The sequence below is a fragment of the Channa argus genome, chromosome 19, assembly GCF_033026475.1.
Source record: "Channa argus isolate prfri chromosome 19, Channa argus male v1.0, whole genome shotgun sequence".
In the NCBI taxonomy this organism is placed as follows: domain Eukaryota; kingdom Metazoa; phylum Chordata; class Actinopteri; order Anabantiformes; family Channidae; genus Channa; species Channa argus.
In genome coordinates, this window is record NC_090215.1 from 1,421,097 (window position 1) to 1,446,024 (window position 24,928).

The 24,928-nt window shown below is 40.4% G+C and overlaps 1 protein-coding gene across 1 annotated transcript; it reads left to right on the forward strand.

Moving 5' to 3' along the window:
- Positions 1-8,938: 8,938 nt before the first annotated feature.
- On the forward strand, positions 8,939-15,755 carry klf6a (Kruppel like factor 6a). The gene is made up of 4 exons (XM_067486366.1): positions 8,939-9,305; positions 10,773-11,355; positions 12,073-12,196; positions 13,103-15,755. Exons 1-4 carry the CDS (start codon positions 9,204-9,206, stop codon positions 13,152-13,154), a joined length of 861 nt encoding a protein of 286 aa, XP_067342467.1. The 5' UTR covers positions 8,939-9,203; the 3' UTR covers positions 13,155-15,755.
- The last annotated feature ends 9,173 nt before the right edge of the window (positions 15,756-24,928 follow it).

Below are 24,928 nucleotides of genomic sequence, written 5' to 3' on the forward strand. Positions count from 1 at the left end.
CACCCCCCAATGCACTGAGCTCCTTTCCTCCTCTTGACCATCTCTCCTCTCCTCTCACCCCGCAATTCTCACCACTGTATGTCATTAACTCTGTGTGTTCTCTCCCGTAGTTGTCTTTGTCCTCCTCTGTCCCCCTCTCTCTGTCCCTTTCTGCAGGTGTCCCCCGGCTTTGAAGCTGTGTGTCTTCCAGCGTGAAGCTACTGGTCCTACCAATCTGCCCGATGTTTTGTTGTTGCTTTTTGTTGCTCTGTTCTTTTCTCTCTCCCCTTTCCACTCACCCCAACCGGTCGAGGCAGATGGCCGTCCACCCTGAGCCTGGTTCTGCTGGAGGTTTCTTCCGTTAAAGGGAGTTTTTCCTCTCCACTGTTGCCTATGGCTTGCTCCAGGGGGAATTGTTGGGTTCTCTTTATATATCTTTATAATCTTGACTTTATTCTGTAAAGTGCCCTGAGATGACTTTGTTGTGAATTGGCGCTATATAAATAAAGTTGAATTGAATTGAATTGAATTACATACAGCCCAAAATTAACAATGTAAAATGTTCGACATCTGCAGCTTTTTAGGTTTCTTTATACTCTTTGACAACATGACCTAAATTGATATGATGAAGGGTTTTTTTTAACAAACCTGGGTCACCTTGCCTGAAACAAAGACCATTGCTAATTTTATGAAATAAACATGCAGATTTTGTGTGTGTTTGGGTTTTTGTAACCAGCAGCTAAGCTGCCTTACATGAAAGAAAGACCACCTTCATTAAAGTAGTACCTTCTAAAGAAACAGCACATTGGCCTTTGGGGGACAGGGCTATTGTGGCTATTGTTAAGGCCGCTTCCTATTAACTAAATTGCAAAACAAAACGATTTACTGCCTCAACTCAACTGTTTCTTGAGGGAAACCCTGTACAATTGTGCTACTGCTGCTCCCCCCAACTGTAAAAAAACAAAATATAATTTGACATCAGTAAAGCTGAAAAATACCATATTCACTTCAGGCCAAGTAAGACAACAATCCCTGCCATGTGATGAGAATGTCAAAACGATTCCAGATAATATGTTTTCTGCAATACTAGCTATGAAACTATGAGTCAATGTTTCTTTTATTCATGTAAAAGTAATTTATCATTGCGCTCTCCAGGAGTGGGTGGTAGCCAATCCCATATCAGTCTGAGAACACCACATTAAGCTCAGTGTTTTCATGGTCACGGTAACCTGATCATAACCCCCACCCCCCTCCCCTCTCGTCTGCTCCCACACCCAGAAGTTTACAATTAATACATTCCAGTTGCGTAACCGGTAGGTTGGGTCTGTGTTTATACTGTGGTCATGATAAATGCCACCCCTGAAACAGCCTGAGAGCACTGGTTCCCACAGAAGTTGGCAGAAAATGAGAAAACACTTAACATTTCTTCACCCCCTTGTAATGGTAGGAGCCTTTAGTGCAGAGCTGGCATCTCTGGAGGGAAAAAGAAAAAACAATGTAACACTGTGTGAAACAATGACTATTGAACTGTCCTGTCCCAGCACTTTTAAGATCTACTACTGACATCTCTCCATGCATGACTGCAATGGTTGCATAAAGCATGAACTCTTTCCCTGGCACAGTGTGTACTGAAGTTCAGTCAGCGGGGGGCTATGTGTGGTCCCCTCACTGTTTGTTTTCCACCAGATGTTGCTGGAGACTTTGTTTTTATTTTAGCTGAGAGACTCTTGAGCATAATGAGATAAGTGAAATGGACACTGTTACTATTCACTTGAGTGATACCCTCAAGGCTACATGACACAATCTGCATGGTCACTGCTAATTTACTTTGTCAAAACACCAACACACACAAACCTGGAGTGGAGAAACTAAAAATCTACCATCGACTGCATTACATGCACTGAAGTAACCGGGTTACTTAGAGGAATCAGCTTTTTCAGGAAATGTAAATGGGGTTTACGCACACTTAAAAAAAACCTGGTTACTGGAAAAATGAGCTTACATGCAGCAGAAGAGTAACCTGATTTCTGACTTGTTTATTTTATTTACTGTTTTTTTTTTTTGTTTTTTTTGTTTTTTTGCTGCCTTAATGTGTCTGCAAAGAGAAAGAGAGAGGGATACGAAAAGAGAGCTGAGAGACAGAGTTTATAATATTACACAGAATTTAAATGTGTTATCTGATTTAAATCTCACTTCTACGAGGCACTTTGGGTTTGTTGTATTTCTGTTCAGACCGAGGTGACACCACCCTATCGATGATCTGTCCCTCAGTCAGTCTTTCACTGCTCTGGAGTTTGTCTGCAGCTTTTAGTTCTGTGCATGTGCTAATGGAGAAAGCTGATTAGAAATGTGGTTATGAGTTTTCATGTAAAATCTGCGTTCTGTGGGAAAACTGTGGGTAACCAGCTTTTCTGTTGTTCTAAATCAGCTTTTCAGAGAAAGCCACAGTTACTTAAGTCCACTGCTTACGGTGCTTACTATCCTATATGTTTGGTTAGCTTAGAATTTTGATCTTATTGTGGTTCTGGATGATTCTTTTAAAACTCATCCGCTTGCAGATTTCATTGGCCATTCATCCAATAAGGTTGAAACAATTCACTCAAAATTGTAAAAGCCAACATCATTGTGGCAGTGATCACAGTCAGAGGATCGCTAGGATACACACTCTGGGGACAATTAATAGCTGCACAAAGGACGAAGCAATAAAAAACATGTCAAAAACATTTAATTGAACATGTTGACATGCTTATGGTAAGTAACAGTAAGGATCATCACAGTGTACAAAGTTCAGGACAATCCAATAGATTTAAATACAGTATATTGCAGTCACAAAGAAAGTGATCAACTGACAAGCCTCCACACTGAAATATGAACATTTATTTATTTATTTATTTTTGGTCCTTTCGGCTTATTTATGTGAGTTCAGGGTCGCCACAGCGGATCATTGTCCGCATGCTGATTAAAAAGTACATTCATGTAGAATCTGTTCAAGATTGCATGTAACTAAGTCTGATACTTTGCCACTATTTGTTCTAGTACTATCAAGTAAATTATGCAAATAAGGTAAATTCATTGAAATTTAACACTGTGGCTTTAACAGCAGGAGAGCAAGGACGTGTAATGAATTTGTAATATTAAAATTAATTGGTCAGACAGGCTGAAATTGTCAGTTGATGTAACCACTGAAATTTTAAATTGATGTGTTTAAAAGGTTAATCTTGATTTCTTAGGAGTTAATATACATTGTCCAATCGTAGTTATTAATGTCATTTTTTTAAGGGTTTTCCTCAGGACAACCTACCTGACTGGCCTTCCTAAAACAAAGACACATCTATTTTATTCCAGGTTTTTAAACTGTGTGTGAGTGCAGCAGTGATCACGGAGGAACATCTATCATATCAGAGATGGGCTATATTGATTTTCACCCCAATATATCAACAAACTGATTTATTGCTCTGTTCTGAATGCGAGCACACAAACCAATTCACAAACCTCCATCACCAAACATCACAAGAGCATCCTGACTGATTGGTGTGTCCCATGCATGTCCGCTCAGCTCAAACACCAACACACACACACACACAAACACTTAGCACTCACAGGGTCCACTCTTCATCCTCAAGGTCAAGAGCTGCTGGGAGGCAGAGGCTCCTCATTGACGGTCTGATGGAGCTGACACCATGAGACCCATTGTACACACATGTTGATCTGTCCCCAGACGTGGCCTGACAGCAGCATATAAAGGCTGACGTTGCGCCGGTGCATCAATGCATTTCAATGAGAGGATCTTACCATTTGCGTTCGTGTGTGCGGAGGGGACAAGAAAGTCGCTGATTGTAATAAAGCTAAACACGTTTGCAGGCTGCCCAAGACTCAGGCCTGTGGCATATGTAATCCAAAACCAGGTCAATGATTATCTACCCTCCCCGCAAGCACTGACTCAATTCTGATTTATGATTCGAATGTATATTGATTTTCCAGGAGTTCTGCCTTCCCCCTCTCCCTTCCCTTCCATTTCTCCTTTTAACAAAAGAGTGAATGATGTATGTGCATTGATTTCCAATCAATTATTTTTATTCTCATTTTATTTAAGCTTGGACAAATTTTCAGTGGCCCCCGTGGAGAGCAATGCATCTCTATCAATAGTACTGTACCTCATTACTAACTGGCCCTCTGATGGTAAGTCGGGAAATAATGAGGGGGCATTTATTTCTGGGTCTGTCACATCGGCTCAGACATTGTTAAAGCGTAAATCTGCCTACGCATCATTTCTCTGACACACTGAAATGAAGTAAATTTCCACGTTAATTACCCTCCTATGTATCACTAAACCAAAATCTGCTGCAGTTTTCCTGTTCCTCTACATATCAGAAAACACGGAACGTCCTCACAGCCGTTGACACTACAATTCTTCTTCCATTGTTGCAGTGATCAAAGATTTGGGCAATTTTTATAACAGTGGATTTTGGGTTGGAAATGTCCCATTTCACCCATAAAAACCCAAGTTAATGTATATTTTTCTTAGGTCAAGGGGGAACTTTATAATTATGTGTTTGATATGATTAGGAACTTATTAGAATTGCATGAATTGCATCATTATCAGGTTGTATTGTGGGAAAAACAGGAATTGGTCTTTTGGTCTTTTACCTATTTTAAGGTGTATTTCAATTATAGACTTATATAGACTTTCCCAGGAACCTCCCCTGTGCTAAATGTTCTCAAAGTAGCTAAGCTTTTCCACAACAGGGTCAAAGGAGCTTATGCTCTCAGTGTATCAAAAGTGTGATGGTCAGTCGCTTTTTACATGATTATGACATTGGCATATCCACAAGTCCATAACGATAACCTGATTTTTGTGACAAAAAAGCAAAACAACAAAAACAACACTTTTTGGGGGGGAGTAAATCAATGGCCCCTGAACTGAGTTTAGAGCCTGGTTCTTCCAGTCAAAATGCAGATAGAGGAATTAAGTTCCCCAAAAAGTTCCTGGTCCCCAAGAAAAACTCACGTGGTGTAAACTGGCCTTTAGAGCCTATACGTTAGGATATGTCTGTGTGTGCTGTTTTAAATTGAAAGTCAGCCAATCATAGCCCAGAAACGTTAGTGCAAGAGAGAATGTGAAATTACATTTTCCAAACAGTTTTCCAGTAGCTCCTCTACTGAACCACTCTGGCAGCAGCACTAACCTACTGTGGCAGCGCTTTTCAGAATCATGACAGAAAGTCAAAACACAGACTCCAACTCACCAAGAGAGAGGCAGGAGAAATCTCACAAGGTGGTTCTCAAATCCTAAAACTGTTAACGGGGTGTGACATCAAGCTAATATTTTGAGGCCTGGTATTGAATAACCAGTATGACTACTAGTGATAATTATGGCATAGTTGCTAAAATGTTAAAACTGAAGTTGTAGCAACAAACTATATTTACACTTTTCATTTAATTAGTCCTGAATTAAACTTTAAAAATGTTATTAGCCTGTTTTAAATTCAATAATTCTCTTTTACATATTTTAAATATTTATATTTTTTTTAAATATTTTTTAAGACAATACATATAATGAGTATTGATTTCATCAGGAGTCACTGAGTTATAAGGGGGAAAAATTGTGTTAAAGTGTTAAAGCTGCACCTGGCAGTTTATCATCCCCTAATGTTCTGATTATTTTTCTCTATTAATCAATAAAATGGTAGGGCACTGAGGACCTCCGTGGTGCCGGTCCTGAGCCCAGACAAAATAGGAAGGCTGCGGCAGGAAGAGCATCCAGCATAAAAACTTAAAATTCTTCAAAATGAAAATGAAAATGTCTTGAAATTTACAAGAAAAAAGCACGAAGCTTTAAAAATACAACCTCCGGCATTTTACTTAAAAAGGAAAATAAAGTTATTCAATTATTCGAATTATTGATGATTGTTATTGACTGTCAACTAATCATTTCAGCTGGAGTCTGGAAATAACATCTTAGAATATAATAAATACAACTGCCAATGGCGAACTGCCTTAGTTCCTGCCTTAGTCCAAGACATTGTCTTTGATGTACATAGGTTATCCAGAAAAAGCCCTTAGAACATCTCACTGATTGGGTTGACAGTGATGCATTAAATGGGTCATGCGGTAATTGCTCTTTCCTGTGGCTACTGGCTGGGCTGGGATTGCGTAACGATGATAAAGCTGCAGACCTGGCCTTCCAAGATAAAAACTGCCATGCAGGACTTCATGCATTCTCTAAATGCTTCATCTAAGAGGCCTTCTGAAGGAAGCGATTACTACAGAGCTGCCCACTAATGCCCCAGTGGGATGGAATGGTGTACTCTTTTATTCATCAAACACATACAGTGTAAGCCGTGGCGACTTCAAAAATGCATGAATAATGTATGCACATATTATTGTGTAACAATTAAGCTTGCGTTCTGTTACATTTCATGAGCTGACAAAAGTTTTAGCAGCTCTTCTAAATGAACATGGACTCAGTGCGTTTTTACTCTTCAAAGGACTATCCGATAAATCCTAGAGGGACGTAATGAATAGCCCCCATTAGTAACATAAAAGCGAACTGGAAATCCTTTGCAGAGCTACAGGGCTTCACAAGGCATCCCATCACCATATGACTAAATCAGATGCTATGAGTGACAAATATGGCCTCACAGCTGAGAGAGCACAAAGAACACTCAGTTGTCTACTTGAGCCGACAACAGAAACATACTGCCACTCTGGAGACAATGTGGCTCCTGTGTAGCAATGTTGTTTATCTCCACAGACCATGGCGTGCCAGGTTGTGGTGCGACTACACGGTGAGCGCTTATGTAATAGCTGCAGGAAGAGGTGGCACGCGAGTACTTCTTCAAAAGGGAAATGATAAGAATGAAACGGGATGACGTTAGTGTCAGCGCCAAATGTGTGATAAAGACAAATGCAATGAAGACTCATTCATAAGGAAATACAGCTGGGTAAAACTGGGAGCTTAACCTTTAAATAGTGTCCCGGTTTCTGTTTTAGTATGAATCCAAATTTGGCTTTCACTTGCATTTTGCCCTAAAAACAAGCTCTGAACACAAATAGTTACCAACTTTTCGTATGATGTCACATATTTTCACTTTCTAATGTAGTGGCAGTGGTAATCTAGTGGTTCCTAACGTCATAGTATGGACATAGAAGGGATCTTTGTTTTCACTTTTTCCTGTAACCAGTGGACGACTCTTTAAAATATGTTATTATTTAATTATTTAATTTGTTATTATTTGTACACTGTACCACTTAGAAACAGACAGCTTACACTTTAAAGCTGGTGTAGAATATACCAGATTTAAATAATCACCTCAATCTTCTTTAGAAACACTCATCTTTATCTTTAATTTTAGTTTTCCTTGCCATATTTCCATTTTCGAACATTTGTGGAAAAGAAAATCTGGCCTAGACTTGTACAGATTTATGTTACATCAAAATGTGTTACACTGTGTACAGAGGTTGGAGAAGTACACAAACTCAATACTGATGTAAAAGTGCAAGTATTGACTAAAATAGATTCACCACTACTGGTAGCGCTTCAAATCTTAAGTAAAAATAAGTAAAAGGACTAAGCGGATCATCTACATTTCAGTTAAAGTAGAACAAAAATATGTATATTAAACAATACTCATAATGGTAAATATAGTAAAACATGTACAGCGGTTAATTAAAAATATGGGTGAAAGGTCTTTGTTGGTAAAGGTGAAGCGGATTAAAACACTCTGTGGTCTGACAGGTGGTTAGCCTATAAGCAGTTATTGGTTCATCTTATTTTTATAAAAACCATACCATAATTGTCAGCTCAGTTTTGGTTTGTTTGCAACCTACTTGTAGCTTTATTCTTTAAGTGCATTGTATAACATACATTTGGCTCTTTGATTTGAGTAATAATTTTCAGGTGGTACTTCTGCTGGTAGTAGGGTATATTTTTAGGCAAGTACATTCACTTCAATAAAGAAAATAAATAAATAAATACTCATATTGACTAATCTACTGCTTACTGTGGGTGACAGTAGATCAGGGACCACTGTCTCAACCCACTGGATAAAATGTGCCAAAATACAGTGGCACACCTGGACTGGTTATTCTGGTCTGATATGTCCCTAGCAATTATTCAGTGTTAATAGGGGTGCGGGATATTTCGTGTATCATAATAACTAATGTGGAGGAAAACAAATGATTTTACTTCAGGGAACTTCTGAGGCACATGAAATCTTCTACATGCTCTTTAAAGTGCAAATTAGGTAGAAAAGCTTTTAAATGAATAACTTATGTCCACGCTCTCCTATAGAACAAAGTTTGATCTTATAGTTTTCAGCCTCAGTAATAAGAGCAGATGTCTATATTTAATTCATTCAGAGAAGAGAAGTGAAGTGGAAATAATGTTTCCTCTAAACCGCTATGTGCTGATAGCACAGTAACATCGAGCCTTGCATTAGTCACTGTGTCCCGAGATATGTGTTCACTGACTGGAACTTTTAATGGCTGATGTCAACACATGCCCTTCAACACGGTTACAGCTTTGGGTGAACTCATCCTCTTAACAGTAATGTTGCAAGCTGAGTTCCCCACGTAAAGCTAAACGGTTTCCAAAGCAGAGAAGCAGAACTGCTTCGGCTCACAAGCGCTATCTGTGGCGAAACACACACAGCCAACAGAAAACACCACAGAGAAGAGAGGAGAGAGAGACAGAGAGAGAACAGCAGCCGCTTATATACATGACTATAAATAACTAGCCAATCAGCGGCGAGCCATTCGGAGTTAAACAGACCAATTAAAACAGAGGATGAACCAAATTAAGTCAGAGGCTGCCCGCGATTGGTCGGCTGTGATATCATTTGCAAGCCCTTACGCTTGTCGCTTCTGATTGGCTTACACGAAGAAGGCGTAGTCGTGCCGTGAGGAAGGGGGAGGACGGGGGGGCGGGCGTCGAGGTTTGAATAGGGAAGTTTGCAGAGCGCAGTTGTTCCCCATCCAGTACCGCGACGTGTTTGCAAATAGTGTAAAGGCAAGCGCGAGGAGAAGCGAGGGGGGGGACTTGACGAACGAACGGACGGACGGACGGACGTTTTCTCTCACACGCTGCTGCTGCTTCTCAGAACAAGCGCTTCTTCGTTGGCATCGCAGGGGATCGCTCTTCCTCCTGGCACTGGTTGTTTTTCTACCTGAGAAGTAATTTAAGTGCAGCTTATTAGGCTTATTTTAAACGAGCTCTGGGGAAAATGGATGTTCTACCCATGTGCAGCATCTTTCAAGAACTTCAAATAGTTCACGACACGGGCTATTTTTCCGCCTTACCGTCACTGGAGGAGTATTGGCAGCAGGTGAATATCTCTCCTCTAAACTCTTTTCAACTCACTGTTTGCTGTTGTATAGCAAAGCGGAACTGAGAAGGTTCTTCGCGTCTCTCTGCTTTAATAGATTAACGTTACACTGCAGTCAAGTGTGCCCGTTTACGAATCGCATCGTACCGGGTGTAAACACAGATGCTAGACGGCGCTGAGCCGTTCGCTAACTTCATTCTCAGTTTCGCTGTGAAGTTTGTTGTCAGGCTGACGTGCATCGGTGCGTCAGTGTGACAGCTGGAGTGAAGGCTCTGCAAGAGGGGGGCAGTCAGCAGGAGCTGCTCGTGCTCTGTCGCTGCTTGTAGGGCACGAGAGCTGCTGAAATGACCGCGGCTGCTGCAGGAAGTGCGTTTTCACTTCTGTCATTCAAACTCCGCTGTAGTGTTTGCTCAGCAACAGCTCACGGGGATATAATGTCTCGTTATGAGGGGATTCAGTCTGTCTGTGGTGCTGTTTCAAAGCCCGAATGAGAATTCAGCTTCTTATTTTCTTAGCCCGTTTTAGAGATTTTCAGTCTCTTCCAGTCCATAAGCCTTATTGTAGTTAAAACATCAATTTGCCTCCTGCTGTGATTTGAATAGACTCCCCGACATGACGCTATCAAATGTCAGCCATGTACAATCCCTTCTTGCATGAACAGACAACCAGCACAGCTGGAGAATACTGTGCTGCAGAAGCCTCGAGGATACATTTCTAGCGCATCAACTTTGTCAGAGCTGATCTCTGAGCACTTTCTAACGAACAGCCCCTTTTGCTTTTCGACTTTAATGGCCTCTGAAGTATATTGGAGTCAGTGTATCTTTTACAACTTGAGTGGCTGACACTGAGGAAGGATGTGATTGCATGTGAGAGCTACGCATGAGGAAAAGCAGCTGAATGGCTCAGCTTGGAGGGAGAAGTTGAGTGGCTTCCTTAAAAGGACTCTAAATTTGTTCAGTGAGTCATTGAACTGCTTGAATGACAATGCACATTTATTGTTAGGCTGCACTCAGGTGCAGGGAGAGCGGAGAGAATCACATGAGGCCGAGCTGGCTGGTACATGGTGTTTGAGATGAGGGGGTCTGAGCTCGGTCAAGTAAACCCAGTAAATTTGGAATCAGTCAATCAATCAGTCAATCATGTTACATGAAGCTTCAATAAATGGTGAAGAGCAAACTGCTGAAGTAGAGCAGTTGGCCTTTCTGTCTGAAAAGAGACTAAATAATTCATTTCCTTACAACTGACTAATCCATATTTGTTGCAGCTGTAATGTGTTCACAGTAAAAATAAATGCACGGAGAGCTAAAAATGTCCTGCTGTAACCCTTTAACAAATATTCCACCGCATGAGGCATTTTGGGGACTGTGCACATGCATCATTTAAAAGGATTCCCCCTCACAGAAGCTCTGCTCTGTATGCATGCCGTTGCACTTTATTCATTCTTACTGTCTACTTTCATTCCTCCAGACATGCTTGGAGTTGGAGCGCTACCTACAGAGCGAGCCTTATGTCTCTACATCCGACCTCAAGTTCGACAGCCAGGAGGACCTGTGGAGCAAGCTGATCTTGGCCTGCGGGGATAAATCCAAGGCTGAGTCTGACCCAAAGCTGCCCCCGGCCCACGAGGAGGACAATCAGGACAGTCAAATCTTGGACACCAATAGTGTGAATTCAGATGCCAGCAGTGAGGCTTCAGACAGTTCTGAGGAGCTCTCGCCCATGCACAGCTTTACTTCCAACCCTCTAGGCTCTGTCTTAGTTAGCTCTGGACCTTTTAGCCCCTCCATCATTAGCACCCCTCCATCCTCTCCTGAGGCCAACTCTGAGCCTGTCAGCGGGACAAACGGCTGGGTTGCTAGTCATGCCGGGATGCACTTGCCGGCCAAGATCAGGAACAGCGGAGTGGCGAAGAGTTCGGAAAAGACCGGACTCATCTGCAGTGACGCGTCTCCGGACGGCAGGAGGCGAGTACACAGGTGTCAATTCAATGGCTGTCGGAAGGTTTACACAAAGAGCTCCCACCTTAAAGCACACCAGCGCACTCATACAGGTGAGTTCAAACACATGTTGGAACAGAAGCTGTCTAAATTGTGGCCATGTGTAATTTGCAAAACAGTGATGAGAATGGTTGACAGTTGTTCGGCAGAGCAGCTGCTTTAAACGAGAATAAAACCCAAAAATACTTTAGTTTTCAGTGAGTGAAGGCCGAAAGTGCTATTAATTCAGTCTTCCACCATAATGGAATTGTCCATCCATTGTGTAATGTAATTAAAGGCCCACATTGCATGATGTCTTCAGCTGGAGCGCTGTGAGTATTAGCTCTGCATGGCTGGATACCTAAACTGTGACCTAATCTATCTGGAATGTGACGGAGTCAGTGAGTGAGTAAGAGAGGGAGGGGGGGAGGGGTTTCACAAGGGAGATAAAAGACTTCAAAACAGATTGAGTTTCACCATGGGAAAGGGTGAATGGGCGGGGAGCCAGGGGTCACTCCGTGGCCTCTGAACGGCCACATGAGTGTTTCTTAGTTTTGCTGCCTTGCTGTTCTTAGCATGTTGTAGGGTTACGTAAGAACAGGTTCAGTGGAATGTTGAGTTTCGACTGGCCTGTCGGTACCTGTGTGATCCCGCCTGTCCCCTAGGGTGGTGATTGATATCAGTGTTTAAATAACAACGAGGCAGAGCTGACCAAGTCACTGTCTGTGCATGAGTTGTGTGTTTGTATCCAAACGCAATCTCCGTTAATCAGCTCGTTCTTTGTTCCACAGGTGAGAAACCATACAGGTGTTCGTGGGAGGGCTGTGAGTGGCGTTTTGCACGAAGCGACGAGTTGACCAGACACTTCAGGAAGCACACTGGGGCAAAGCCATTCAAATGCAGTCACTGTGACAGGTGAGTCATATACCTCCAAACTACTTGCATCTGTTTCTTTCACAAATGACTAAAGCATGCATTCACCATAAGCATGTTTGTTGATATGACATGAAGACTTTGCAGACGCCGCTTAAAAGGTGATGTCGTTTGTAAAGACTAAACCCTCAGGCAATTTTTTTAAAGCTCAAAATTACAGCCAGACAGATAAATAGACTGAAACATTATATTGGCCAAGATTATACTAGTGTGTACACACTAATGTTGGTTGATTTAAAAAAAAAACTAAACTGAGAAATGAAAAGATTCTATAGCTTCAAACTACATTACAATATTTAGCTTTGCTCTTGCAGTAGAGATAAAAAATAATTTCAATTGATGAATTTCAATCATCTTTTTCATTTATTTAATTTTTTTTTTGCAAGTTCTATTAGCAGAAAGGTTTAAAAGTAAATGGTAAAATGAAACTGTAAAAAAATAAAAAAGAAACTCTTGAGCATCATCAAATCTAATCCAACTGGGTAGCTAAAAAGAAATTCAATCATTTTTTCCTTCTCCTAAATGTTTGTAAAAAGTCTGGTTTGGCGTCAGCAAAGTGCTAATACCTGTGACAGTTCTAGGGGGAGACCACTGGCAAACAAAACCCTTCTGAATTACAAAACTTTTAAGTCACAGATGTCTGGTTTATAGCTGATTTGTTGCTGAACAGTTTCATAATGACAAGACTCGTAGCTCATGCATCATTTTCACATTTTTATGGCACAATAAACATAAAGACAATTTTATTAACTTACTTGGTTTTAGTTCATAAATGTACATAAATGCTATTAAAGTTCTCTCCCTTCATTATTTCAAAAATATCACTCTGCTTCTAGCTCAAAAACTTTGTGACATTATATTGATTTCCTGCTCCCCCTCTGTCCCCAGATGTTTCTCCAGGTCTGACCATCTGGCTCTTCACATGAAGAGACACATCTAGAGCAGGGACAAGCACCAACCAAGCAAACGAAGTGGTTTCTTAAGAGGAAAAGGAAAAAAACAAAAAAAAAAAAACAAATGTCTTCTCCCGACCAGCCTCTTGGTTGAACTGTCCCAGAGCGGAGTGGTGGGAGTGTGTTCCAGCCAAAGCATGCCGATTTGCACCATACTGAAACCCAGTGCCTCCGGGACCTCTCTTTGGAAAAAGGCGCTCTGAAGGTTATCTGTTGCAACGAGGACAAAATCGCGGATTGGGAAGATTATTTTTAATTAATTCTGAGAAGGACTTACAACACAAAAACAAAAGATAAAATCGAATACAGATGAACATAAAGAGTGAATGATTTGTATGTATGGTGCATGATGTTTTGGGGGCAGCTCCCGGACAGCAGATACACTGGTACTTTACAAACTGTCTGAAGTAAGCATGTGTGCACTGTGAATGTCTGAGATTGGCTTACTGGTCCCCTGGAAAGAGGAGAAGACGAGGAGGATATTTGAAAGAAGAGACAGATTGGCGGATGGTGCGGGGCTGGTACCAATGTTGCTGTCGACTGAATGGGTTTCTGGGGGAAACATTCCACTAGTGTTTCCCTGGTGGCAGTGTAAGGATGAGGCAGGGAGGAAGTTCCTGTCTGTCTGCCTGGCACCCAAACAGTGGGGGTGAGGGGGGGGGGGTGGGTCCTCTGACACTTTTAAGACCTTAGGTTTAGGCAGAGAGAAAGAGGGTTGATGTGTCACCTGTTGGTTTGTAACCCAGGGACAAACCGCTCCCTCCCTCTCCCCACTGGTCACTGTATGACAGGAGCTTATTTTGGTGTTTTTGGTGCAGCTACTAAATGTGCAATGTGTTATGTAGCCTGGTTTATTATTTTTTTACAAGCTACAAAGCTCATTTGTAGTGGAATTGTATAAGCTGTGTGCTTAGAGGTATAACACAACTATACTATAACTTCAGTATCATAGACAGGTGTTGCATGGTTCTAGGGTTTGTTCATTTCCTGTTTCCACTGTAATCAGGACTGCAAATAGATTCAATAAAAGTGCAGCTAAAATGCGAACAGTTAAATGTTACAATATTGTACATAAAGCCTTGATGATTTTTATTTTTTTTTTCATCACTTTCCTTCATCGGGCTGGAGATCTCACCACTGCTTGCTACTTTTCTCATTCATCCTATGCCTTGAGGACTAATTTGATTTTTTGTACCTTTTTTTATTTTCTTTTATTTTTTTCTATCTAATAATGCACTGTTGACCTAAATGGTGCCTTATGCAAGTGACTTAGCCCTGTGCTAGCGGTGGTTTAGCTCCCTTTCTCCCCCTTGTGCTTGGGAAGTCACAGTTGTTGTATGGGGGGTTTGACAAGCTTGATCCAGGCTCAATTTAAAAAAAAAAAAAAATGACCTTGCAGCTCTTTCTTTGACCGTTGTCCGATGGTTAATTTTGTTGTTAAAAATGTAAATGTTTAGTAAATAATTTCTGTTTTTGAGTCCAAAAACAAGTTTAGTTCATGTATATTATCACATTGAGTCAGAATGTGTAAATAAGTGTATGTCTGGAGCACTTAAACTCACTGATTAAAGATGTTAACTACTGTGTAGTATGTATTCCAGTCTGTCACATGCTGCCCTGAGGTACAAAATCATCAGACTACAGTAACAAATGTTGCTATCATAGTTTTAGACAGTGCTGCTAATTTTCTTAGGGTCTCTCCTCCACCACTAGCATCAGGAATGCTACTCTTCTCTCTGCCCCCAACTCCCAGTCCTTAAGTTCCTGCAAGTGTGACTGAAGGAAAAAATGCTAAAGATTTATTGTAATTAACAGGCTGCAGTTGGACAGGCCTCGCCGTGTACTGCCTCTCAGTAATTAATTGCTAAAGGCTTTGTTGGCATGGAATCTGTCACAGACTGCTGACTGTGTAGGTTGGTTATTGACCTGTCTGGGGAGTGTTGTTTTAGCCAAGCTTCAACCGTATTATGAAAAGCCCAGGAACCCGGGGGATAAAGCGTTGAAGGTGCACGTGGAAATCTCCAAGCAGAATCCCCACTTAAACATTCGTATTGGGAGGTGGAAACTGCTAAAAATAATTGTAGGGATTCGACTTGTCGCCACCCGCTCCACATCCAGTGACCTTGCTACAGGAATTTGATGTTGCAGCATGCTCCGAGTTATGGATTTCAGATCAGTGGGCAAAAGAGACTGGATGAGTACAAACTTGAAAGTGCTTGCTGCAATAGATTTGGGAGTGCTGGCAGTGCCTTTTGTGGGCAAAGAGAAGGAACATCCATTCTGTGCAAATGGCAGCCAATACTGTTTAAGTGGTAATTGAGCCTTGATTTAGCCTCATGTCTGCTCCCTCTTTCATGCTTTTCCATCATCTTCTTTTCATCCTGCTATCCCCAACTTTCCGTCACACAAAAACACACACAGCTTTGTTCTCAACTGAATCTTTGTATAAGAAGAAAAAAAAAAATACAACTTTTGTAAAATTGTTATGTTTATGCTTTATGAAATTTTTATTTGAAATTGTTTTGCAAAATTGTTATATTTCTGTATGAATGTATTTTTTATTGGAATAATAAGAAATTCTTATCTCACTTTGGCTTCCTTTGTCTCATTTGTTAATTCTTTTGAAGTCACTGGGAAAGCTTTGGCAGCCTGTGGGAGGTTTTCAGCTTGTTGTGGATGAATGTCTGCCGTTTCTGCCCTCCAGTAAAACGGACAAAATTAGATTAGGGCCGGGGTGTAACCACCAGGGGTTTCTTATGTGACATTTGGAATTTGTCACTTAAAAAGGAATTTGAAACATGACTGTTTTGAAAGCCATTTGTGCATTAGAACGTTGTACTCGCTGCTGCTGCTGCTGCTGCTGCTGCTGCTGCTGCTGCTGCTGCTGCTGCTGCTGCTGCTGCTGCTGCCGCTGGAAGTTACAAATGGCCTCACATGTTACTAACTTGTAAATATCAACAGGAAAATCTCTCTCTCAAATGAGCAAATTACATCTTTGGAGAAACGGGTTGCTAAACACAGAAATCTGACTCACCTCACTCCCAGAGGCAAATATTCAGATTTAACTTCTCCCTAAACACCCCCTAGAAAAGTTTCTGTAAAATCTCACTGCAGTGGTTTTAATTCCAAAAGCGACTGGCTGCTCACTCTCAGAGCCAGCTACTTCTCATCAAAGCTGTATAAATAATTTATCTCCATCTTCTACAGCCGATGGCATTTAATTAGGGAGCCACTTTTATACATTTGTTAGATGATTACTATACTTGACACAGATAATGTTACAAAACACGAGTGGATAAACCAAAGAGCCCAACTTGAAGTTACAAACTAACAAGAAAATAAGAAAAAAAAAAAAAAAAGACTTCTACTTCTCTGCTCCCCTGCTTATGGTGATGACCTAGAATTGGCAGGGAACTTATTAGCTCCTCTGATTTCCAGTAAAAGCCCTGTGGTTTATAAATGAAGCTGTGCCTGCAGTTGGTAATTAAGCTTGCTCCGGAGAACCTCCCAGCTTTGGAGTGGGGAAAAATGTTGTTTTTGCCTCAAATGCTGCAGCGCCTTGATCTCTCAAAACTGCTGGCCCACTCGATTAGTCAAGTTCAGATCTAGCTCTGACACATAATGGATAGAGGTAGAACCCTTCTAAGCCCAAACTACTCACTTGACCTGCTCATAAAGAAAATCCTGGAGGCTCAGATCCTCTACTCATACTGCATCTGATTGTTCCATGCAGCTGCCTCAAATCCTTCTCCTGTGAAGTGGACCACCACGGATAAAGTTTTGTAAATGTGACACTAAGATGGCACACTTCCTTACATAAATCCAGAGTGCATGCTTTCCATACGCTTTCCCACGTTGATACTGGAACTCAGTAGATTACCGAAAGCAATCCATCACATTTACATGGTACATATCTTCTTATGGTGTCACAGGAACAGGGTGAAAAGTGTTGTTGCTCTTTGTTGGAGTGGCCATGTGACGCAGAAATGAATTTCAGCGAGAGCATCAAATAAAGCATTGTATCTGAGTACTGCACTTCTGTTAACTTGTAGCACCAAAGTTACATGTACTTGGAGTATTTTATGCTACTTTCTATTTCTTCTCCACCACAATATAGGGAAAGTATATTTATTTTTACTTCACTACATGTATTTTATAGTCATTAGTTGTTAGTTATTTTTTTATGTAAGTTAACACAAATGAAAAGAAACAGATTAAGCTTTCAAAATGACCCACTGCACTCTATACTTCCAGATGATTCATTTAAATAATTATTTGGGATCAAGGAATTAAATGTATCCAACATTTTACAAACAGTAAAGGTTATAAAACTCAATTGAAATTGGCATGAACACCTCATGACTTGTTGTGAATGAAGCCCTGATCTCATAGTTGGCATCCACTGGACTAAACTGCAAAGGGACTGTATGGATTATTGAAGGGTGATGAGCTGGGTTCAACTTGATTTTTGATGCTTTATAACTCTAACTTTTACATTAAGAAAAGTACAGAAGTACAGTTCCCTTAAGCATCACATCATTTCACTTGGTTTTTTATTGCTACAGACTAAAGGTTTAATAGTTTTAAGTAATCAAAAATTTTCGGGTTTTTGGTTTAATTCAATTCAATTCAATTCAACTTTATTTATATAGCTCCAATTCACAACAAACTCATCTCAAGGCACTTTACAGAATAAAGTTAAAACTTTAAAGATCTATGGAGAGAACCCAACAATTCCCCCTTTATTAAGCCCTAGGCAACAGTGGAGAGGAAAAACTCCCTTTAACGGAAGAAACCTCCAGCAGAACCAGGCTCAGGGTGGGCGGCCAACTGCCTTGACCGGTTGGGGTGAGTGGAAAGTGGAAAGTGTTGAGTAGAAAGGAAAAAAGTGAAAAAAGCAAGAACAAAACATGGGGCCGGTTGGTAGGACCAGTAGCTGCATACTGGAAAAGCCGGGGACACCTGCAGAAAGGGACAGAGAGAGGGAGACAGAGAAAGAGAAGGACAACTATGGGAGAAAACACACATAGTTAATGTCACACAGTGGTGACAATTGTGGGGTGAGAGGAAAGGAGAGAGGGTCAAGAGGAGGAAAGGAGCTCAGTGTATTGGTGTGTGGGTCCCCCAGCAGTTTAAGCCTATAGCAGCATAACTATAACTAACTATAAGCTTTATTAAAGCGGAAGGTTTTAAGCCTAGACTTAAAAGTAGAGAGGGTGTCTGCTTCCCGAATCTGAACTGGGAGCTGGTTCCACAGGAGAGGAGCTTGATACCTAAAGGCTCTACCTCCCATTCTACCTTTGGAAATTCTGGGAACCACAAGTAGGCCTGCATTCTGAGATCGAAGTGGTCTACTGGGATGATATGGTGCTATGAGGTCTTCTATATATGATGGAGCCTGGCCGTTCAGAGTTTTATATGTAAGAAGCAGGGTTTTAAATTCTATTCTAGATTTAATGGGAAGCCAATGGAGAGAAGCTAGTGAAGGTGAAATATGATCTCTCTTGCTAGTTCCAGTCTGCTCTCTTGCTGCAGCATTTTGGATTAATTGCAGGCTCTTTAGGGAGTTACTGGGGCATCCTGAAAGTAGGGAATTACAGTAGTCCAACCTAGAAATAACAAATGCATGGACCAGTTTTTCGGCATCACTTTGAGACAGGATGCTCCTAATTTTGGCAATGTTCCATAGGTGGAAGAAGGCTGTTATAGAGATTTGTTTTATATGTGAGTTAAAGGACAAATCCTGGTCAAAAATAACTCCAAGGTTCCTTGCAGTAGCACTGGAGTCCAGACTTATGCCATCGTAACAATATGGTTGGACATCATATTTCTGAGATTTTAGGGCCCAAATACTATGACTTCAGTTTTGTCTGAGTGTAGATGTAAAAATTGTGGGACATCCAGGCCTTTATGTCTTGTAGGCTTGAAGCTTGATTAACTGATTTTTTTCATCTGGTTCCATAGATAAATATAGCTGGGTATCATCAGCATAGCAGTGGAAATTGTGTTTTCTAATAATGTTGCCTAAACGAGACACATATAAAGTAAAAAGTATTGGTCCTAACACAGAGCCTTGTGGAACTCCATAGCTAACCTTTGTGTGCATGGAGGATTCATCATTAACATGAACAAATTGAAATCTATCAGACAGATAAGATTTAAACCAACTTAGTGCAGTTCCTTTAATCCCAATTTTATGTTCCACTCTCTGTAATAAAATGTTGTGATCAATGGTTTCAAATGCAGCACTAAGATCTAAAACAACAAATTTACAACAAAGTCATCTCAAGGCACTTTACATAATAAAGTCCAGACTACACAAGAATGTAGTGGGGAAAATCGATTAGAAACGTGAACCGACTGGTGGTGAACCTCGGGCGTCTGTTTAGCATTAGATCTCTTACGAACCGTCACCCAGCCGGACTGGCTTCCCGGCTGCTCGGGAACTGCCGAGTGACAGCTAACAGGAGCTACGCTAGGTTGTTACATATACCATTATCACTAAAGGTGGCAGAGGAAAAACTGAACATGCGTTCTTATTAGGCATCAATAGGCCGTTCTGATAGTGTAAGGGAAATGTGTACAGCTAGGCCACTTCCTAATCAAAGTGGCTGTATTTACATAGGTCCCATGGTGTAGATCATTGTCATCTTCACACAGCCTTGAGAACAAACTGAAGTACAGAGCATCGGTTCCACTTCTACGGTCTGTCTCCTCTCAATATGAAATTGATGTCACGCTGTAAAACTTTTTAAACCTGTAAACCTGTCTTTGTGTAAGAGTCTGTGTTTTGTTTAAAAGTGTCACCAAAGTAGCTCAACATTTACTTTTGCCCTATCTTCTTCAAATTACAACGACTTAGGCAACTTTTCAGCCAAAAAAAACGAAAGGTGCATGTAACCCACTGTAACCCATAAATAGAAACCCAAAGAAAAATTCTACACAGTGGGTTCATTTTTATTCCTTGATATGTTTTTTACTGTCCATACCTCTGTACTTGACTAGTACCTAATATAGACTATAATAAACTGACATGAACTCGTCCTATATTTGTTTGTTAAGACGACTAATCTCCATTATTATTTACACCCCTTTAATTACGGATCAAATAGTTATGCTATGTATTTACACAGTATTTCATATTACAAAGACATGTATAATTTCATGTGATGTACTGAGCTGGAAACACTGAGCATGATGTTATTCATATCTTTTCAATGCTTCCCTTTGTCCACAGCAGCTGTTTCAGTGAATCTCAATAAACGGGACTACCTCTCACTACATAATTGCGAAGGGATTACTATTTTATCATTGCCTTTCAAGCAGACGGACGTCCAGTTGTGGATAGTAAAATAAATCATTATCCAAAATTGCTGTGAAATAATAGACGTGCTGCAGGAGTGATTGCCTCGGCCGAGACCCGAGAAAATGGACGGTGATAGAGGCACACAGTGAGTTAAATGAGGGGAAATAATAAGGAAAGAGGAGGTTATCAGACTCTGGGCCTGGTTCATTCAGCCAGCCAGCCTGCAAGTCATCGCATATGCAGACTTTGCTCTGAAAGCTCCAACGTCAGGTCTTTCTCTCTCTCTCTCTCTCTCTCTCTCCTTCTGGTTCTGTTAATGGAGTCTATTAGGACTTAGCGTGTAGGGGAAATAGAACTGAAATCGGAGGTCACTGACCCTCCTTTATGTTGTTGGCTTGGGAGCAGCACATCTGCAGTTGCCACCACCGTGTAATAATCATCCCCATCCCCATCATTATCACTGATGCTGTCTCCCTCTTCAGCGTTGTCGTTTCCACTCCAGTCCTCACTGTCACTGTTGTCATCAACAATGCAAGTATCACCAGAACTACCGCTTTCCTGCTGTCCATTGAATAATGCATATTTCCTTAAACAAATGCCCAGATTCTGCATCTAATTACCATGTTGCAATTAGCAGAAGAAATGAGAGAGAATCTAAGAGCGTTGCCCACAAAGTTTGCAAGTTTTTTTTTTCTCCTCTGTTTTGTTGCATATTTAAAGCCCACAAATTAGATAAGCACCAGCTTTTTCTGCCTTTCGACACAGATTAATTCTTGACTCAAACAGCAAGAGCATCCGTTCTTTTGAAAATAGACATGCAATTCTTAGAGAGTGATCGTTTTATCTGGGGGTGAAACAAAGAATTTCTGGATGACATGTTGAAGTAGCCAGTGGGCGGGTTAGCAGGAAACATCCACCAGATGATGTCATTGAGCATGACCTCCCAGTGAACCAGCAAACATGTTGGCGTGCAATGCTAAGCAGCAAGGGTGATTGTGATAAGTTCTCAGCAGAAGGAGTAGACTTCAAGAAGTCTACAAATATTTTTTCAAAAGCAGCTCTGCTCTGGGCATTGTCACCGTCTAGGCCAAACCTTACTGATCTAAAAAAAAAAAAAAGAAAAAAGGAGTAAAAAAAGTATTTAAGAATACATGTATTTATATACTGACTGAATTTACTGTATTATTAGTTAGCTGATCTTTTCTTGGAGTATAGAATGGTAAAATAATAACTGACACGTTAGCTGGATTAGTTTTACCTATGGAGCCTGAAGTACTTAGAGTTAGAGTTGAACCCAACTTTATTTACACCTCACATGGATGAGTTTAAAGGATATCGTTTTCTAATTTAAAGCTACTATATGCACAATCTTTTGCGGATATACTTTAAAATGTACCCTTTAGTAGAAAGGTGCTGTCAATGACTCACAGCGCCGCAGAGACAAACCTTTCCATTCGAACAGAGACAGGAACAGAGAGTGAGAGTGAACGACTCATGCATGAGATCTCATTGTGATCTCATTGTGACTCAGAGCATTTGATTCAATATGTTTTAAAGAATAGCCCAACAATTATCCTTTAAAATGGCAGTGGTATAATGTTATTTTCTTAGCATAACGTCCTACATCAATTCATGAAGTGGCGGTTGGGTGACTGTACTACCTTAAACATCTGGGAAAGGTAGATTAAAGGTGCAGCGCTTTAACTTAACAGAAACTAATTGACAAACAGTGCATATATGGGCCCCTGGGGGTCTAAACCCATGGGAAGGAATTCTTGGTAAGTCATTCATGTGGTTGTTTGGTTCAGCCTGCTGAGGTGTAACTTCGCTAATGAGTTCTGACTTTCTAATAAATTCATGATATAGTCTTTAAACAACTGTCATCACTGTCCTGATGAAACTACGCATCATCTACAATGTCACTTCTTTATTAAGTAATAAAATAAAAGCAATGTCTCAAAAGATCGTATTAGATTATTTAGCTTATGAAGAGAATGTTTTCACGTGAATTACCACACAGGACAAGACAGTGTTCAGAGAGCTTGAAAAAATATACAGCCCACTGATACGCTGTTAGATTACTGGGGATCTGACAAAACTGTTGGCTTGACTTTGACAAGTTTTGAGTCAAGATCTTATCTACTTTCTTAAGTTGTTCAGTTAAAAAGTGTTTTTATTTTACAACAATTCAATATTTTTACTTCCAGTTATACTCAAAAGTTGACAAAAGCTAAACTCAGTGTATTATCCAACTGAAAGTCTTGGTTGGTTAAATTAGATGTATTATTTTATTTTTTTTTGTATTATTTAACTTTAGCAGCAATGATGTTACAGTTGCTACCTGCTTCACCTGGAGCTAGTACAAGTTCAGCATCTTTATTCCTTTAAATTACCCCTTTAGGTTTAAGGGATTATGTTAAGAACAGAGCAGGATGGTGCATGAAGTGCAGACCTTTCTTCATTATGATCAAGAACCTCAGACTCCGAAGAGTCACTTTGGTTTCGACCAAGTGATTTTTTAATACAAGAAAAAAAAAAAAACATTAAACTTGATTAAAAGCATATTACATGTAATATCCAGATTAAACTAAAATGTTTTTAAATAACATCCTTTGCTGAGTTAACTAAGCAACCTACTTGACATTTAACAATGAAATTAATAAAGAAGTATCTGATTTTATCCACAATATCAATTTACAGTGACCTTATTTTAAACATTTATTAAGAAAAAATGATTTCAGTAGGATAAACACTGCAATTTATTTTGCTATATTCCCCTACTAAAGACAATAACTTAACAGAATTTTCTCACTTTCTGTTTGAATAAATTCTTTTTTACATTTATTGTGGACTAAAAGAGCAATTTCACAGATTTTCAGCTTGCTTCCTCTGGAGCTAGTTTGGGGAGTATGTACAGATGACTATTATAAAACTCGATATCCAACAAAATTGATATTTGACTCCAATGCATGACAACGTGAAATGTTTACACGTTTCTGTTTCAGAATGTAAAACAATGTAAAAGTTGCAGTTTTTACAGTACAGCAGGTCCTAGAATGCAATGCAGTGTTATGCAGGACTAGCTAATCAAATACATTCAAGCTCACATTTCTAGGAGATTAAGTTGTAAAATCCTCCATCACAGAGTAATAAACCACAGTGCAGTATAAAACAGCATGTGCCCACCAATGCAGCCCCTTGTGCTTTCGAAAGATAGCACTGAGTTCAATGTATATGTATAGTTGAATGAGTAAATTCAGTAATTTTGCTTAAAAAAAGTTACAGCTTGTTTTGGATTTTTGATTTAAAAGGAAATGTGTGTACATAAATGAACAATTATCATTCAGAATAAAAGCTTTATGTGAGAATGAAAAAACAGAAGATAAAGCACAGTACATCTAGCACATGTATGACTACCGTTATAGACGGACACTCAGTCCTCAGAAGATGCATCTCCCGAGCTCAAGGTAAATGAGTCCATTTGAAAACAAATCCGGGTCAAACTGGGTCACAATCATAATTGTCTCTGTAATTAGATTCACTCTGCGAGTCTCTGGCTTGTGTCACTCTGGCAGACAGCAGCAGGGCACTCAGGAGGACAGACCAAAATACACCGTTAGCCTCTCGAGTCCGGGGTCAAGCGGTCAGAAAAAGGTGAGGACAGGCAAGTGCACATTCCCTTATAATGGTCCCTGGTGTAATGATGTTTTGTCCCTGCCCTTTCCCATTCCCATTAAGGCATTCTTGGTGGGTCACATTGCTAGAGATGCAATTCTTTGTGGTTTATGTACACTAATGATCCTAGTCGTGATGGTACTGCCATGACACTGGATGTCATTCTAATCTACTTGTTGCTATGTGGCAACGCGTCATCATCAGTGCAATGACCAAAGAAACCGCACTCTCACTCATTTCCTCTGAAAGACTGTTTTCAGCCCAACTGTCTGACAACGCCAAGTGTTTTCCTCAAACCACACAGGCTATTTCTCAATCGACACAAAAGGAATTTCATTTACAGAATCTCAGAAAGGTGTCAAGCTTTATAAAGGCTGGTATGATTTTCAATTTCGCCTACCATTATGCTGTAGAGGGAGAAAGCAGAGACACTTATTAGTCGGAGTCAAGGTCTGAGATGCTTTGAAAAGTCTTCTCTTCCACAGGTTAACAGTGTACATTTGCATTAATCACCATGACAACTGTCTCCTGACTGTGTGTTATGCCTGGTAGAGAAGAAGAAAGACAGCAGCAGAGAGATGGCGATAGCCTCGTGACAAGATGTATTTTAATTTCACACTTTGTGAATATTTTCACTTCAAACCTGCGCTGGCATGCATTCCACCATGTTCAAATAGTACTTATTGTATGAAATGAAGAGGCCACACCACACTGCTTGTATTACTTTTTGCTTTTTGAGTCTTTATTGGTCCACTTCATCTCTGTCTTAGAAATCCAGAA

Coding starts and splice junctions, on each gene's coding strand:
- klf6a (XM_067486366.1), top strand. CDS start 9,204: ATGGATGTTCTACCCATGTGCAGCATCTTTCAAGAACTTCAAATAGTT. Junction 9,306..10,772: donor TGGAGGAGTATTGGCAGCAG/GTGAATATCTCT, acceptor TCATTCCTCCAG/ACATGCTTGGAGTTGGAGCG. Junction 11,356..12,072: donor ACACCAGCGCACTCATACAG/GTGAGTTCAAAC, acceptor TTTGTTCCACAG/GTGAGAAACCATACAGGTGT.